We start from the raw sequence: 15488 nt of genomic DNA on the forward strand, positions 1-15488 counted from the left end.
GAACAAAAGATTTCACAAAATGACACACTTTGTTCACTTTGACAAGCAAAATAGGGCAAATTTGTTGTTTGTTTGTTTACTCCTTGTTGACAGTGGTCTGTCAAAGAAGACTATTTATTAGAAACAACTAGTTCTTCCTACTAATATTTATCCCCATTGTGTTTATTCCTTGAAATTTCTTTGGATAGATTTGTTTACTTTTGTTTGTACTCTGCTATTTCTTACTACTTCCTGCATTTATAAATTAAATATTAATTTATCTTTTTAGTCTTGCTGAAAATTTGGGCAATTAGTTTGGGATTTGCGATTAAATTATTGATTAATATAGTTTTTGAGGGAAGCTAGAGAAATTACGCAAATAAATGTACATTTATATTCAGTTGAAGAAGTTTCAGTAACAAATGATAAAAATACATTTTGTGGTAGTAACTATCTAACAAAAGAATGGTAACGTCCCAATTATTACCGTAATATATTCATACCTGTTTTGAGTTTTCAAGGTAGTTTTACAATTCAATGATATTTCCATCTACTCACACTGCTTTATGCTTAATTTTACTTTGTATATATTTATCCCCCTTCCCTCTCCTACTCTTGTTTTCCCGTTCCGTTCAGATTTAATACAAATTCTTCAATTGAGTCCAATTGCTCCAATCGCGCCACAATCGATCAACTCTGATGCACCTGGCCCATCTGCGACGCAACTGAATTCATCAAAACCACCAACGTCTATTCTGAGAAAAACAAGCAAGAGACAGTTTACGATTAGCGATACCTCTGATTCGGACACTTCTTCAGTACGAAAAAGTAAGCGAACTCTGAAAAAGAAGACGTCTCAAACTATCGTAGAAAAAGTCAGGAATACCGAAGGTTACTCTGAAAATGTGCATCAGGATATTGGAGAAGCTTCTACAAGAAGTTCAACGGAATGGACAGAGGATCCTCAAAATTTTCCAAGGGAGATGACTGTACTCCAAGCAGGAAATGAGGAAAATTCTGATACAGAATAAACATCGGCAAACTTCATAAACTCTTATATTTTATTTATTATTTGATATTTTATTATTTAGTAACCGGTGAATATTTATCAATTTTCTGATTTTAATTAGTAATTTTTTTTCTCTCAAAGAGGGGGAAATATCATACGGCAATGGATACCCTTCACATATCCATGTCCGTATTTAGTTCAATTGCATCATTTAGTTCCATTTGAAAGGCAAGTGCTGTTCTTACTTCAGTTAACTTTACTTCCTCCCATTTTTAGTAAAGTAATGTCTGTTCATACTGTCTATGCAGGAAATTCATTTGTTCATACTATAAACAAATCTCAAAGTTACTTCCTTGTTCGTGATCGAGTTGAACAAACCTTATTTCTTAAATTGTAACCATTTTAATTTCAGTCTCCCATTTGCAGCGCTAGAATTCAGTTTAATTTAAATCTTGCAAAACGTCTCTCAATTAAGCTCAGTAATTTCGACAAGTGCCAATCGCACCGCGATTGACCATTCTAGATATTAACAACTCAGATATAAGAAATTGGCTCGCCACTTGCGGCGCAATTGCCCACTTCGATTTGTAATAAAGCATTCGCAACTCAACCGGATCCACCCATCGCAATTGAGTATAACACACTGAGTTAAAAACTGTGTAAAAGCAGTAATCAAAATTCGTAAAATACGGAAATCTACATCTAGAATATTGAAAATTCCTGATTTTTTGCTTTGAAAAACAACAATTGTAGTTTTTGCGTACTTGCGGCGAAACAACAGATCACAGACGCCCTTTTCTTCTATTGGTAACATCATTGCGCAGATTGGTTAAGCTGCGACAGACCTAAAGCTTTAAGTAAGTGAGCACTCATCTTCACACAAAAAACTTCATGAAGGCAAGACAATGATTGATAAGTCATAGGCTGTTAATCAAATGTGTTGCTTCTTAGCTATTAGCACGCTTTTTATAAAGAATGGTAATACTTGCTACTACTTCAAAAACATTCCTAGCTCTCATAAACTTCAAAAAGAATGATTTTGCTGTACTAGCTATGCTCAGGATTTCACTGAGAATCTAGCTAAAACTTTGGAGCAAATTTTAGTGGCGTGTGCTGTGCTGCTTCATGTTATTAGGAAATCAATTAATGCAAAATTAAATTTTAAAGTTCAAATCTTCAAAAAGTTTTGTAAGATGACTCTATTCGATAAGTTTTACAGCAATATGACAGAATAGTTTCAAGATTTTGACTGAAAGTTTTCTTTTTTTAATAAAGCATGATAACTGACTTTCACTTCTCCTATGCTTTTGTTGTGCATCAACAAACAATTCGTTATTTTTCTGAGACATTTTTTTGGCAAATTCTAACCGATTTGATACCCAGAAGACTTCCCTCTATTTCAGTTAAATCTATATCATTTTTGAGTGAGTTAGATTATCATACAAATTTAATCAAAATGCGCATTTTGGCGTTGCATTTTTGATAAAGAGGTGGTTGACGAAAATATCAGTTAGAGAATATGGTTTTTAAAAAATGTCAGTTCAAAGTATTCAATTTTTTAAGCTATTTCTCAGATTTTATCAAATTAATAAAATTTTATATGGAGTTCAATGGAGAAAAGAATTGCTTTTTTGACAGAAAAAAGTTAATATTCTAAAGAAAATTAATATGACAATCGATTACTCAATTTTACTTCAAAATATTGTTTTCGGGTTTTTCCCATTTTACCCCCATGCCATTATAGCTCCCCATTTTGGTGTTCTCACTAAAATGGTGCTGACCTTTATGTTATATAACGTCTAACCGGAGGGCTGAATTGGAAAAGTCCAGATTTTTTAAATTAAAAACAAAATGATTTTAAAACTGACATTAGTTTTTGATTTACTGTTTAATTTGAAGTCAGTTTTGTTGAGTTAATCTCAGGTCTTCATTTGAATGGAAAAATTTCGTATTGCTTGCTTATTTGGTATGATTTTTCCAATTCTTTGATCCATTAACTTTGGACTCTTCGTTCTTTCCTTTCATTGAGAGCAAAATAACACTTTTCTTAACAATCCAGCTGATTTTCTCTCTCATCGGGTGACAATTAGTTTATTGGATTTCTTCTCTAATTTAGTGCATAGTATAAAACACCCAATGTATGGCACAGAGGAATTCGTTGCTTAGAGGTTTTGTTCTTCTTGACAGAAGCCAACAATGCAAAAATAAGTACGCATAGCTTAGTCCATCAAATTTACCTTTGAAAAAGGAATCTAGACGGAACAATTTTTCTGCATAAATTCACTATTGCTTTATAACTTTTAATTTGCTTTTCGCATTCTCCCCTCCTGACAGTTTAATGCACTCTAAAAATTTTGCTCTGACAATTTGGGTCAAATTCCAATTTACAAAGTTAAATTGCCTCTCGCACAGAAAGACCCAAATTAAAAAGAAAACTATTTGGGAAATTGATGGAAAACTTTTACCAATTTTTGCCCGCGTAGTTCTTGGCCCAGTTATTGTCCTACAAAATAGACTTGAATTGAAATTCAAGTTTGTCAAAAGCCTATGTAGCATGAAGCTCAATTTTAAGTATAACGAAAATAACTTTTTTGTCTTTATTTGTAGAATTGTGAAGTCCGAAAAATTGAACAAAAGATTTCACAAAATGACACACTTTGTTCACTTTGACAAGCAAAATAGGGCAAATTTGTTGTTTGTTTGTTTACTCCTTGTTGACAGTGGTCTGTCAAAGAAGACTATTTATTAGAAACAACTAATGCTTCCTACTAATATTTATCCCCATTGTGTTTATTCCTTGAAATTTCTTTGGATAGATTTGTTTACTTTTGTTTGTACTCTGCTATTTCTTACTACTTCCTGCATTTATAAATTAAATATTAATTTATCTTTTTAGTCTTGCTGAAAATTTGGGCAATTAGTTTGGGATTTGCGATTAAATTATTCATTAATATAGTTTTTGAGGGAAGCTAGAGAAATTACGCAAATAAATGTACATTTATATTCAGTTGAAGAAGTTTCAGTAAAATATGATAAAAGTACATTTTGTGGTAGTAACTATCTAACAAAAGAATGGTAACGTCCCGATTATTACCGTAATATATTCATACCTGTTTTGAGTTTTCAAGGTAGTTTTACAATTCAATGATATTTCCATCTACTCACACTGCTTTATGCTTAATTTTACTTTGTATATATTTATCCCCCTTCCCTCTCCTACTCTTGTTTTCCCGTTCCCCCTTACTTACCACCAATATGCTTACTTTGTTGCTTATTTTGTTGCTTACTCTTCAGAGAGAGAGAGAGAGTATAAGTTAGTTGGTTATATTTTTTCAGAGCATTCTTGAATCTGAGCTCTCATTTATTTGTGAGTTTTGTTTCTTGTTTATTTCATGCGTCGTATGTATAAACAGTGCATCTCATATAGCAGCATGGCTCAAATTGTTTTTTACTTAATTATTAATAATTCTTATGAATATTTCTCTCTCCAATGCTGACCAAAGTCCACTATTTCCTTTTTTGCTTTTCTCTCTCTGTCTTCTCCTCAGCTATCTTAGTTTTTCTCCTCTCATTTAAACGTCCATCTTAATACATGTCTTTTGTCACCTGTCTTGCTTGTATATATTTTGTATAATCATTTTTCCTTCATATTTATCTGACTATTTTCTTGAAAAACAACAACTATTTCCTTGAAAAATTCCAACCTTACATGATAAAATGCAGCTAAAATTCTGAAAGTTGCAAAAAAAATGCTTTCAAGAAGCTTCAAATTTTTTCAAACATTCCTTTTCCCCAATTTACTGAATACATTTTTGACGAACTCATCAAAATTTTGGTTCAAATTGTTATTATTGTTGACGATTTACGGTCGATTTTGTTTATTTACTCAATCCGGGTTCGATAAAAGTTTGTTATACAAATTAAATTATTCGCAGGATAGACTCTCGGCAAAGGTGGACACGCTTCTTTACAAAGAATACAATATATTGAACCGGTTTTTGAGAGATTCGGAGAACTGGGCGAACGCCGAGTTTGTAAAACCGAGTGAGAAAGAACAGAATAAAGAGTACGAAACGGTCATTACGGAATCGGCCGAGCGCTTGACGGAGTATTTCACGTCGTTTGCTGTTTCGGTCAATAATTCAGCTAAGGCTATTGAAAAGCACGCAGAACAATTCTATTACGATGGAAGGAAGATAGCCGAATTGCAAAGTTTAGATCGGACTCTACTAAATTACGACTTTAAACTGCAAAGTTTTGTCTCGTACGATAACACATCATCGCATTTACCGGTCGAAATCTACAACGGATCGAGAACTATCCAAAGCGATCTTGCCTGGTCGCAAGGCATGAATAAAATATTCAACAAAACCCATGAAGATAACGAAAATATCTACTGGTCCTATTTTGGAACACCGCTGGGGTTGTTACGGTTGTACCCCGGAACCCCTTTAGACATGCCGACGTTGTATGACGTCAGACTTGATCATTGGTATATACAAAGTTCGACACCCCCTAAGCATATGTTAATTGCCATTGACGCCTCCGGAAGCGTTTATGGGTTAGTTTTGGAGCTTATGAAGAACACGGCGTCGCAATTGCTGGATACCCTAAATGATAATGACTTTGTGAGTATAATAGGGTTCCACGAAACCCCGTTTCAGTTGAAAACTTGCGACGCGGAACAATTTGACGAAAGACCATCGAATAATTTCTTAAGGGCCACGGACAGGAACAAACTAGCTTTAAAACAACTGATGCAGCAGAAGTTAGAAGCCGAAAACATTGCCAATTTCGAAAATATGTTTTCATACAGCTACTCTTTGTTTAAAAATTTGACAGAAGAAGACACGATAGTGCCAATTTGTAGCAAAGTTTTAATGGTTATTACAGATGGAGCCGATGGAGAAGCAAAAGACGCTTACTCCAAAATCAGCTCTGAGGTCTCACAATCAGTTCGGATCTTCACATACGTCGAGGGGTCCTCAGTTTATGATGATGATAGCTTGTCATGGATTGCTTGTCGAAACAAAGGATTTTTTCATAAAGTTCCAACTAATGAAGCCGTTAGAATGCAGGCTATGGAATATTTGCAGGTTCTAAGCCGCCCGATGGCTTTAAATTATCACAAAATGCTATTCTTTTCAGCGCCTGAAATCCAGTACTGGAACCGGAACCTTGGTCATGCTCTAGCAGCAACATTCCCAGTTTATCGAAAGACATTCCGCGATCAAGTTGACCAGCATTTACCCCACTTTCTAGGTGTTGTCGGCCTAGATATCCCTTTGTTTGAAATCGGCCAGCGAATACCTTCTGCTGGTTTTAGTCACGATAGTGTCGTTATCATGATCAACGCTAAAAGTCATATCGTATATCATACTTCATTTTTCATGCTGGGTGAAATCCAGATAACATACACGCCTTCTGTTGATATTTCGGAGCTTTTACATCTAAGAGACATAGACTCCGAGGTTTTGAAACGGGACATGTTAAAATCGCCAGTTGGAAAAGTTACTCGAATTTCGGTAATCGCTACGATTCACATCGAAAGATATTCATACACGTTTAACTGCCATTTGTTATATTCAAGAATAGACGTCAAAGGGTCCAGTTTTGTCATTATTGTCCTGATGCCAAAACCGAAACCAAAATCTGTTGCCAGCAATATTATAAACTGGCGAAGTCCTTATAGAATGTGCAATAAAATATGCCAAGCGAATTTAGCCCAAGCTGTGCCCGTTAAATTACCCAATTCCCGGGGCTATAATTTCACTTGTGACCCCAAGAATTTTTTCTGTGGGCGTATTTTTGTGGCACCTTTACCGTATTGTCCGAATATTTTGAAATTTACATCAAAATCAAATGCAGAAATGTTAATTGGACTTCAAGATTTGCTTCTGCGTGAAAAAAGTGAAGTTGATTGTTTAGTTCACGACGATGCAAAATATCATTACGGTAAATCTTTGCTACAAGAAGTGAAATTAGCTTTAGAAGAAATTATTCCAAGTTTCAAAATCTACCCTGAATTAACTCAGTACGAAAAAGATGGGTTTTTAATAACTTCGAGTGGGGTTTCGGTTATTTTGAACAACACTTTAGACCCAAAATGGTGGGAACAGTCTAGAAATCCTATAAACTCACCTTTATTTAAGAAACATTTAGCTATATCGAGACTAGCCCCGGACGGATATCTAATTAGCATGTTCTCCGTTAGCTACCAATACGATCTGGAAAACCCATTATCGGGCATTGAACCCTTGCCCGACTGTTACGGAATTAGCGGGGTTGCTTCCATAAGTCCCAACCCTTATCCTGTTGTTAGCAAGCTAATAACCCGGGGGATAGACCCCCAGGCAATATCGGCGTCCCTGGTTCCCCTGGGAGTATTGGGAAAAGTATTGGACCCTGGGTTCTTTGATGACTTGTTTGTGAGTGAGGAGCATGCCCCGCTGTGTAATAGTGAAGAAAGTGGTATGCAGTGTTATCTGGTTGATGACGGGGGATTCATAATAGCTGCCACCAAAATAAACGACACATCATTGACAGGTAAGATGACAAAAGAAAACAAAATAAACAATTTTTATCAAGTATTCGCACATGCCCCACCCCCGACCTACGCCCCAAAGACCCCATTACACAAAATATTGGGAAATGATATCTAACATTATTTTATTACCTCAGTTGACCAAATTACATTATCAAGGGCTCAATGCCACATCTCTTTGAAGATGTGACTCCATCAAAAATTGACCGTCGCAGCAATTGAGAGCAAGCGTGTCCAATTGCAGAGTTCACACACACACACACACACACACACACACACACACACACACACACACACACACGCACGCACGCACGCACGCACACACACACACACACTGGTTTTTGTTGAGCAATTTTAATGAATGATTAAATAAACATTTACCTGTAACTCAGCGCATGCTACAGAAAGTTCTAACATCGGCAATCGGAGAGCAAAATAATGGAGTTAAAGGAGAAAGAAAAACCAGAAATTGAATTACTACAAAGTTGTCAACCAATGGGACAGACGATGCAAAGTTAATGATTGCCTGCTAAATTTTATAAAGTTTTCTCAGTTTTTTTGTTGGATCTATTACCAATACTTATTAACCGCCAAAATGCGGTGGTTGAACTTAAATAAACCCCCGAAAACGTAAAAAATGCCTGTTGTGTCGGGAAAGTGCCGACGCTGATACTACTGGTATCGATAGAGACTGACAGCGAAAAGACTAACGCGAGTAAGAATGAACTAAACTCGAGCCGACTTTATCTCGTGTTTTAGACACCATGTGCGCTTAACTATAGTGCTCCGATTGGAGCAAGCAAAAGCCGACTGGTACAACCAATTAACAAAAAAATGCGCAGAGCGCGATGTACGTACTTACAACAGTGAAGAAATAGATAGGAAGTTTGTAAGTGTTTATATTAATACTTTTAAGTTCATGATTGCTGTTTGAGCTTGGTGCTCACCACATTCCCTTTCGAAGAAGAGTCAGTTGGCTGGTTCTTGTGTTGGTTCTGGAATGGGCGGGTTCGCTTGATACGTGTTCCGAAGTGTCGTGGTTTGGTTCGGGGTTGGGCGGTATACAGTCCATCGGGGTATCGAAGGTTGACACAAGGAAGGAACACAGTATCACTCTGAACTGTCCGAATGATAGCATAATTGGGTCCATCGATATATCGGTCTCGGAGGAGTATCGTCCGATGTGTCAGCGAGATCTACGGCTGACGTCTCGATGTTGACTGGGGATATGGGTAGTTTGGAGACTGAGTTTTCAATGTGTAACTTCTTTACCGTAGCTTCGGCGCTGGACGTGCGGATGTTGAGCAGCGGAGGGGCTTAGCGATCATGGACACTGTGGTCTTTGCTGGGGTTGTGGTCATGAAGTCTGCTGCGGAGGATGAAGTTACTATAATATAGGGATTGGAATTCCCTGGGGAGCTTGACAAAACATGCGTGTGGTCGGCTTTTTCTTGATTTCCTGTATGTTGATAGGGCTTTGTGAGAGTTCGATGGCCCCGCTTTGCTTTAATGCAGCGATTTTGGCTTTAGTCAACTTCGTGTTGGCAGTTTTGCGGGCTGATGAAATGAAGGTTTTCTTCAGTATACTTTTGCGGGTATCCTTTTGGTCGGCTTTGGTTAGCTTCTTCTGTGGAGTTTTCTTCTTGGGTTATTTGTGGAATACGGTTGATGGGGGATATACTGAGCGATGAGGTTGCTTTTGGGAATGCTGAAGGTTCAGGGATGTCGATTGGGGTATAAGTACCTTGTTGTTGTTGTTGTATATGTATGGCTCCAGCTGGGGCCGACGATGGTCCTGGGGCTTCTGAGTTCTGCACCATCTCCGGTAGGGCTTATTTCTTGGCTTGTGCTTTTTCGTCTAAGCAGATTTTTTCCATCTTGCGTTTGTTTCTGTTGTATTCCCCTATGGTTTTGACGCTACAAAAATATCAAACGGTTATTGGGTTCTGGGGGTTTGGGACGTGTTTCAGTTGAGATAGCTATCTCGTTGTTACGTATTACTGTGTTTCTTTGGTTATGAGTATCGATAATAGTGGTGTGGGTTGTATAGTCTACAAATTTTCCGCGTGGGATTTTTGACCATAATGGTTTTAAGGTGTCCCGCGGTTCTGGGTTTCGTCTCCTTATGGTCTTACCTGCTAAGTTACGTCTGGTCTCGTCTTTTATTGTTGTCTCATCATTTATTTGGAACTTGAATTTAGAGAGAAATTTTGTACCCTTTTTGATGGAGCTGAGGGGGCGTCATCAGAGTCTGAAGTCTCCGCGGTCCCTGATTCCCTGTGGGAGCTCGACTTGCTGGGCGTTGATTGTTTCGGCCTGTATCTGATGTCCAGTTTTGTTTCCGATTCGTATCCCGGTCCGAAATGGCTGCTGGAGTCAATGTGGGGTTTTGAAGCAGTCGTTAGTCTAAATAGAATGATTTTATTTTATTGTATTTAAGGTTGTCGCTAGAGGGGTTAGTTGGTGTGTTGAAAAATTTGGTGTTTCGGGGTCTACCTAAGTGTGCCTCGAACTGGGTTTTTTTTGTTATCTGGTTGGGAAATAGTTTGCCTGATTCTATTGTTTCTGAAACTTTCTTCTAAAATGATGTTATTCCCCAGGGGGTCAATATTCATGGAGGCGAGTCTTCTCTTTATGGTTTGGATTAAATGTTTGACCATACCTGAGTCACGATGATCATGTGTTGGAGAGAATATTAGTTTTATGTTTTTATCTTTACAGAAAATTTCGAAAGCCCTTGATTTGGATGCGTGTGCCTGATCGCAGCGTGTGCTTCGCGGAATTCCGTAAAACGAACAGTATTGGTTTTGGGTGCCATAATTAGTGTGTAAAAGTGCTGCCAGGTATCAAGAGAAACTGTCTGCGGAAACTAAAATTTATTGTTCGGAATTGGGCTTTGAGGAATCAGAGATGGGACCGGTAAAATCTAATTAGAGCTCTTCATTAGGTTCCTTCAGTTGAAGAGGATGCCTAGTTTATACTTTGGCGATATTGATCTTAAACTCTCAACTTGTTCAAGGCTTTGTCTACAGTTTTTGGCCCCGAAGGATATCGTGCGGTGAATCTGGGTGAACCAGATGATATTTGATAGGCGAATCATCCCGACTTGAACCGGGTGGTTACGGTGGACTGCATTAATGACAAGATTCTGTAAGTGATACGGGATAATTAATTTTCTGTCATAGATAAGACAGCCCGATGGGGCTACAGAAAGATCGTTTCTCAAATTATAATTATATTTTGATAACTATTTTAGGTCCCCCCAATTGTGGGCTTTGGCCAGTTTGATAATGGCCTGTAGATTTTTGTCTTTGAGGGTTGCCTCTGTGAGGAACTCTTCCCCAAAGGCGCGAGAAAGGCTGCAGCGATAGTTTGGGGGGTTTTCGTTCTCGAATTCAAATAGGGGTGCGTGTCGTGAATCATCTATTGGGGAGCGGCCTGGGCCTACATTAGAAGTTGGGGTTTTCGTCAGTCTGTGTGGATACCGAAACGGGAGTAGTAGTTGGGAGTGGAGTAACTGAGTCAGTCGGGTTCATTGTGTTTGTGAGGTTCGGCGTTCTTTTCCGTTTAATGATGGGGATGTCAAAAGTATTTTCGTGGCGGTTGTTGCGAGTAATAACGTTGAACTTGTTTTATGTATTGAAAACTTGAAAAGATAAAGAAAGAGAATTAGAGAGCGACCATTTTGAAGTGGGGAAAAAGCAAAAAGTGTTTGTTCTAATTTGTGCTAGCTTGTTTTGCTGTATTGCGTCATTTAGGTTGGGCGTGACTCCGAATGGAGCTTTTTGATTGGCTGAAATTTTTTGTTTTCCTTCCTAGTCAAGAAGTGTAAATAGAAGTTCTCTAATTCTGTTTAATATGACGAGTTCGTTATCCAATCTGATTGGGGGAGGATTAAGGTGTGGGTACTGCTTAAATAATCTCGAAAATCCATTTCCTTGGCGGGTAAATGGTGGGTTGAAAAGTGTATGGTAGTAATTTGCCTACCCATCTGGTGAGCCTACTTTGGCGGGATTTTTTACCACGATTGGATTTTAGCGCCGAAAAGAGTGCTGAATGGTGAGTTTGAATGTTGAAGCTAGTAAATAATTTTTAAAGTGTTCTGTGGCCCACCCTACAGAGAGTAGTCCCAGCTCATTTATAATATACTTCAGCTCTGTGTCGCTGAGAAAGCGGCTAGCGTACGCGATTGGGAACCACCTTCTTGGTATTGTTGTTCGAGGACTGCCACTAAGCCTGTATGGTTTGCGTCGCATTTTAATCCGATGCTTTTTTGTTTATCGAAAGGATTTTTATCCGTTATTTTAAAGATTTGTGTTTTCATGACTTCGAGTTCGAGTGCTTTAGTGTGCGAGTCGTTCCATTGTTTTTTGTTGTTCGATATGTTCTCTTTTATAAGAGTGGCCGAATAAAGTCAAGTAAGCTAGCTAGATTTGGGATGAATTTGATTAATTTGTGTACTGAGCCCATAAGGGAAGGGAGCTGTTTGAGAGTCTTGGGGAGTTTTACGTTTAGAATTGAGTCCGTTTTTTTGACGGTAGGGGATGTATGCCCGATTGGGTTATTTTATATCCTAACCATGTTTTGTTGCTTTTGCCAAATTCGCATTTTTCGATTTTTATAGCAAGATTTTCGTTGTCCAATTGCGATAGGATTTGATCTATGTCTGATTCGTGATCCAATAGCGAACCTTTTGTAATAAATAATATGTTGTATAGGAAGTTAAATTTGTTGTGAATGTTTTCGAGTGTTCGGTCTATTGTTTTTTGGAAGGTAGCAAGCATGTCGTATAGCCCGTACAATCCGTTTACGAATCGATATGTTCCTATGGATTCCCCTCCCCCAAGGATGTTAAAGTAGCAATGCTTTCTGGTATCCGGGTGGAGGGTAATTTGGCTATATGCATACTTTAGGTCTATTTTGGAGAAAAGGAAATTGCAGGGGTAGTTTTTGTTGTCGGAAACGTATATTGCGACCAAGTCATTAAATTGTCTATAGACTACATTTGATATTTGATTTTTTTTCTATGGAATTGCTGAGCAGTTTTGAGTCTGGGGCGATTTTGATGGACTTGTTTCAGACTTGTCTCACTTTCTCTCTCTTGGTATATCTGTTTTGATTGTAATTGAAATACATGCGTTTTCAATACATGCTCACTTGAAGTCAAAACTGAACTGATAATACCTGAACGTTTCATGACGTCACTTTAATCATGAACGTTTCTATAATGTAGTAATGTCCATCAAAAATTGTTGAATTGCTAGGTAGTGCTATATTGATGGGTGTTTTTGGGATGTCGATGGCAGCATTCAAAACCGTTCTCACACAAATTATTTTGAAATAAAAAAAACTGTTTTGGTGTGCAAGAAACTATTCAGCAACAATGCAATCTGAAAGTTTCGGGGAAAATCAAATCCCAAAACAAATTTTCGCCACTTGTTATATCTCCGTAGGTATGCAATAGTGTTGCTATTGCTTAGCTAAAGTTTGTAACTTGGATTCAAGGCACGAATCAACTGTCGAAAGTTCAAATTATGTAAGGCGCTCTGAGAAAGATATCTGGGGTTTTGACACAATCCAATTGCAATCTCTAACTTGGAAGGCGGCTGCGTTTCCACTAGTAGATTTTCTTTCCTTCAAAACTAGAGGTTTTGATAAGCAACTGTATTCAACAAAGATTATGAGAAGAGTGAGTTTAGGCAAAATAAAAAAGTTGGTGGTGTGAACAAGTTGAACAATTCACTTTACAGTCGGAGGTAAATTATTCAGTAGTGACCTAGTAGGAGTCATTGAAATATCATACTAAAGTTATGATGGATTTCTTGAGATTCGGTACCATATTTTTATCTATGTATCACATATCCTTTCTTTTAACAAATTTGAGAGCAAGATTTGTTATCAAAATGACGTTTATTTACAGAGTTTTTCTCATGATTATATATATATATATATATATATATATATATATATATATATATGTAACTTATTTGCTGGTTATTATAAATAATAGAGTATTGTGTGAAGAAAGTGTAAATGAGTATTGTTACCGTAAAAGTAAAACATGAAAAAAAGTTAAAAATGCAAACGCTTTAGTATTCCGGGATACTTAATTAACATGTAACTGTAGCACTTGAACAAAATTAACCGGACAATACACAACAATTGAACTGAAAAGGAGTCACAAATGAATGACAAATTTAATGAAATCAAATGAACTAGAACTACAACAATGAACTAGAGTTTGGTTTATGAGTTTCTTTATCATATTTGATTTTCATCATCAAATATGCTTATTCTGATTTGCCTCTCGAAAACAACGTAGTCGTAGTCTGAGCGTTAGCTTGTAGGAGGTCGTACTCGCGGGTCGGGATGACTTACTACTGGCAGCTCGAAGCTGGTCTCCTCGGGTGGTGGCTGTGTCGACTCCTCTTGAAAATAGTTTCGGTTACTGGATAAAGGGTCCTTTGTTTCTTCAGAGCTGATATTGATTCGGACTCACTGACCAGACAAACAGAGCTCTTAGTAATCAAAACTTAGTAATCTGGGCCACGTCTGTTTCTTTTGCCCGTAGATTTTGATGATGTCGAAATTGTTAAGGCGGCAGAGTTGTCGGATGTGATTGCACTTCTATTACTTCGCACTCGGGCTGATAGTAGTTGGGGTTTTGCTGGTTTTCTGGATATCATCGCCTTAAGGATATCATCGCCAATAAAACGCTAGAACTGTTGTCCATTTGCTTATGTGTTGTTTTGATATCTCCCCTGTATTTTTTCATGAGGTCCTTTGAATGAAGAGTATTTTTCTCCTCTGTTGTCTTTTCATATAGATGGGGCGTCTTTGAGCGAATTTCTGCAGAACCGTGTTTATTTCGGTTTTTGTACCGAATTTCGCGTGTTCTTTACTTCTATTGCAAATTTCAGGAACAGCTGGTTCTTGTATTTCTGTCGTAGTTGCGAAGTGCCAATTACTGCTTTTCAGGGTGCTACTGTGTCCCAAAGTCTTCTCAAACCTTTTTTAGAACGCTTTGTGCTTTTTTGGGCAAGTATCAGTTCTAGGGAGGTCTCCGAGTGAGGAATCGGGTTAGTCAGTTTAGGGTGTAGGGTGAAACGAGAGACAAACTTGTTTTTGTCGTGTTTTATTGGCGGCCTGCGTCGGCTTGAGCCCAGTTCAACGCTTCCTCGATTAATATGTCGCTTATATTTCCTGACGTCCATCCATTTTGATCCAGATGGTCCTCAACGAGGACAGTGTCGGCGTCTAAATAGTGGATCAATATTTTTCATATCTTAGATTTGATGCTTTTTGAATTCTGCTTTTATTACTAAGTGGTGTATTTGGCTTTCTTCCAATGTGTGCTTGGAAAGGTTTTACATTTGTTGTCTTTTGTCTACTTATACGTAATTGATACACTATTGACTTTTTTGATTCTCTAATTGTAAATGTGTGGTTTTTTATTGACTAATTTCATGCAACTTAATCGTCTTTTATTAGTTTCTATTAAACGTTCCACTAATTCAATGGCTCGATGGTCACTTGGAGGTGCTGCTATTATGTATATTTTATATTGTTCGCAAATTTTTTTAAATTGATTTCCTGTTAGACATCTAGTTTGATCTGGTCGGATATTACGTGTTACTTCAAGAGTTTAAATTTATCCATCTAAAAAATTTACAACATTTAGTCTTTTTGTTTTATCAAATGTTTCTTGGGTCAGATATTTGGAAAAACGGCCAATAAATGCGATAAAATGTATGTCATGAGTTTTTTCATATGTAATTGGTCCACCGAAATCTATTTGCAATTCTTCATTGGGCTCTGAAAAGTTTTCATGTGGTCTGCACTTAGATGCTGGGATTGACTGGTTTTTTAAGGAGTTCCTTGTGGATTTATGGCCAAAAATCGTATTGGCCCAGAGTCATCATTCCCCAACTTCCGAGGTGTGTGAAGTGAAGTGAT

At 37.6% G+C, this 15488-nt stretch overlaps 2 protein-coding genes across 2 annotated transcripts in view; one reads left to right on the top strand and one right to left on the bottom strand.

The window, feature by feature from the left end:
- Nucleotides 1-15488, bottom strand: part of LOC142349644 (muscarinic acetylcholine receptor M2-like) — a 223185-nt gene that overhangs the window by 159152 nt on the left and 48545 nt on the right. The window lies entirely within an intron of this gene.
- Nucleotides 3674-15488, top strand: part of LOC142349643 (voltage-dependent calcium channel subunit alpha-2/delta-1-like) — a 261704-nt gene continuing 249889 nt past the window's right edge. Inside the window, exon 1 of the mRNA XM_075401355.1 lies at nt 3674-7534. Within this exon, the coding sequence (XP_075257470.1) occupies nt 4738-7534 (2797 nt within the window). The 5' untranslated portion in view covers nt 3674-4737. The remainder of the gene's footprint in view (nt 7535-15488) is intronic.

Source organism: Convolutriloba macropyga, chromosome 11 (assembly GCF_964194025.1).
Source record: "Convolutriloba macropyga chromosome 11, txConMacr16.3, whole genome shotgun sequence".
NCBI lineage: Eukaryota > Metazoa > Xenacoelomorpha > Acoela > Convolutidae > Convolutriloba > Convolutriloba macropyga.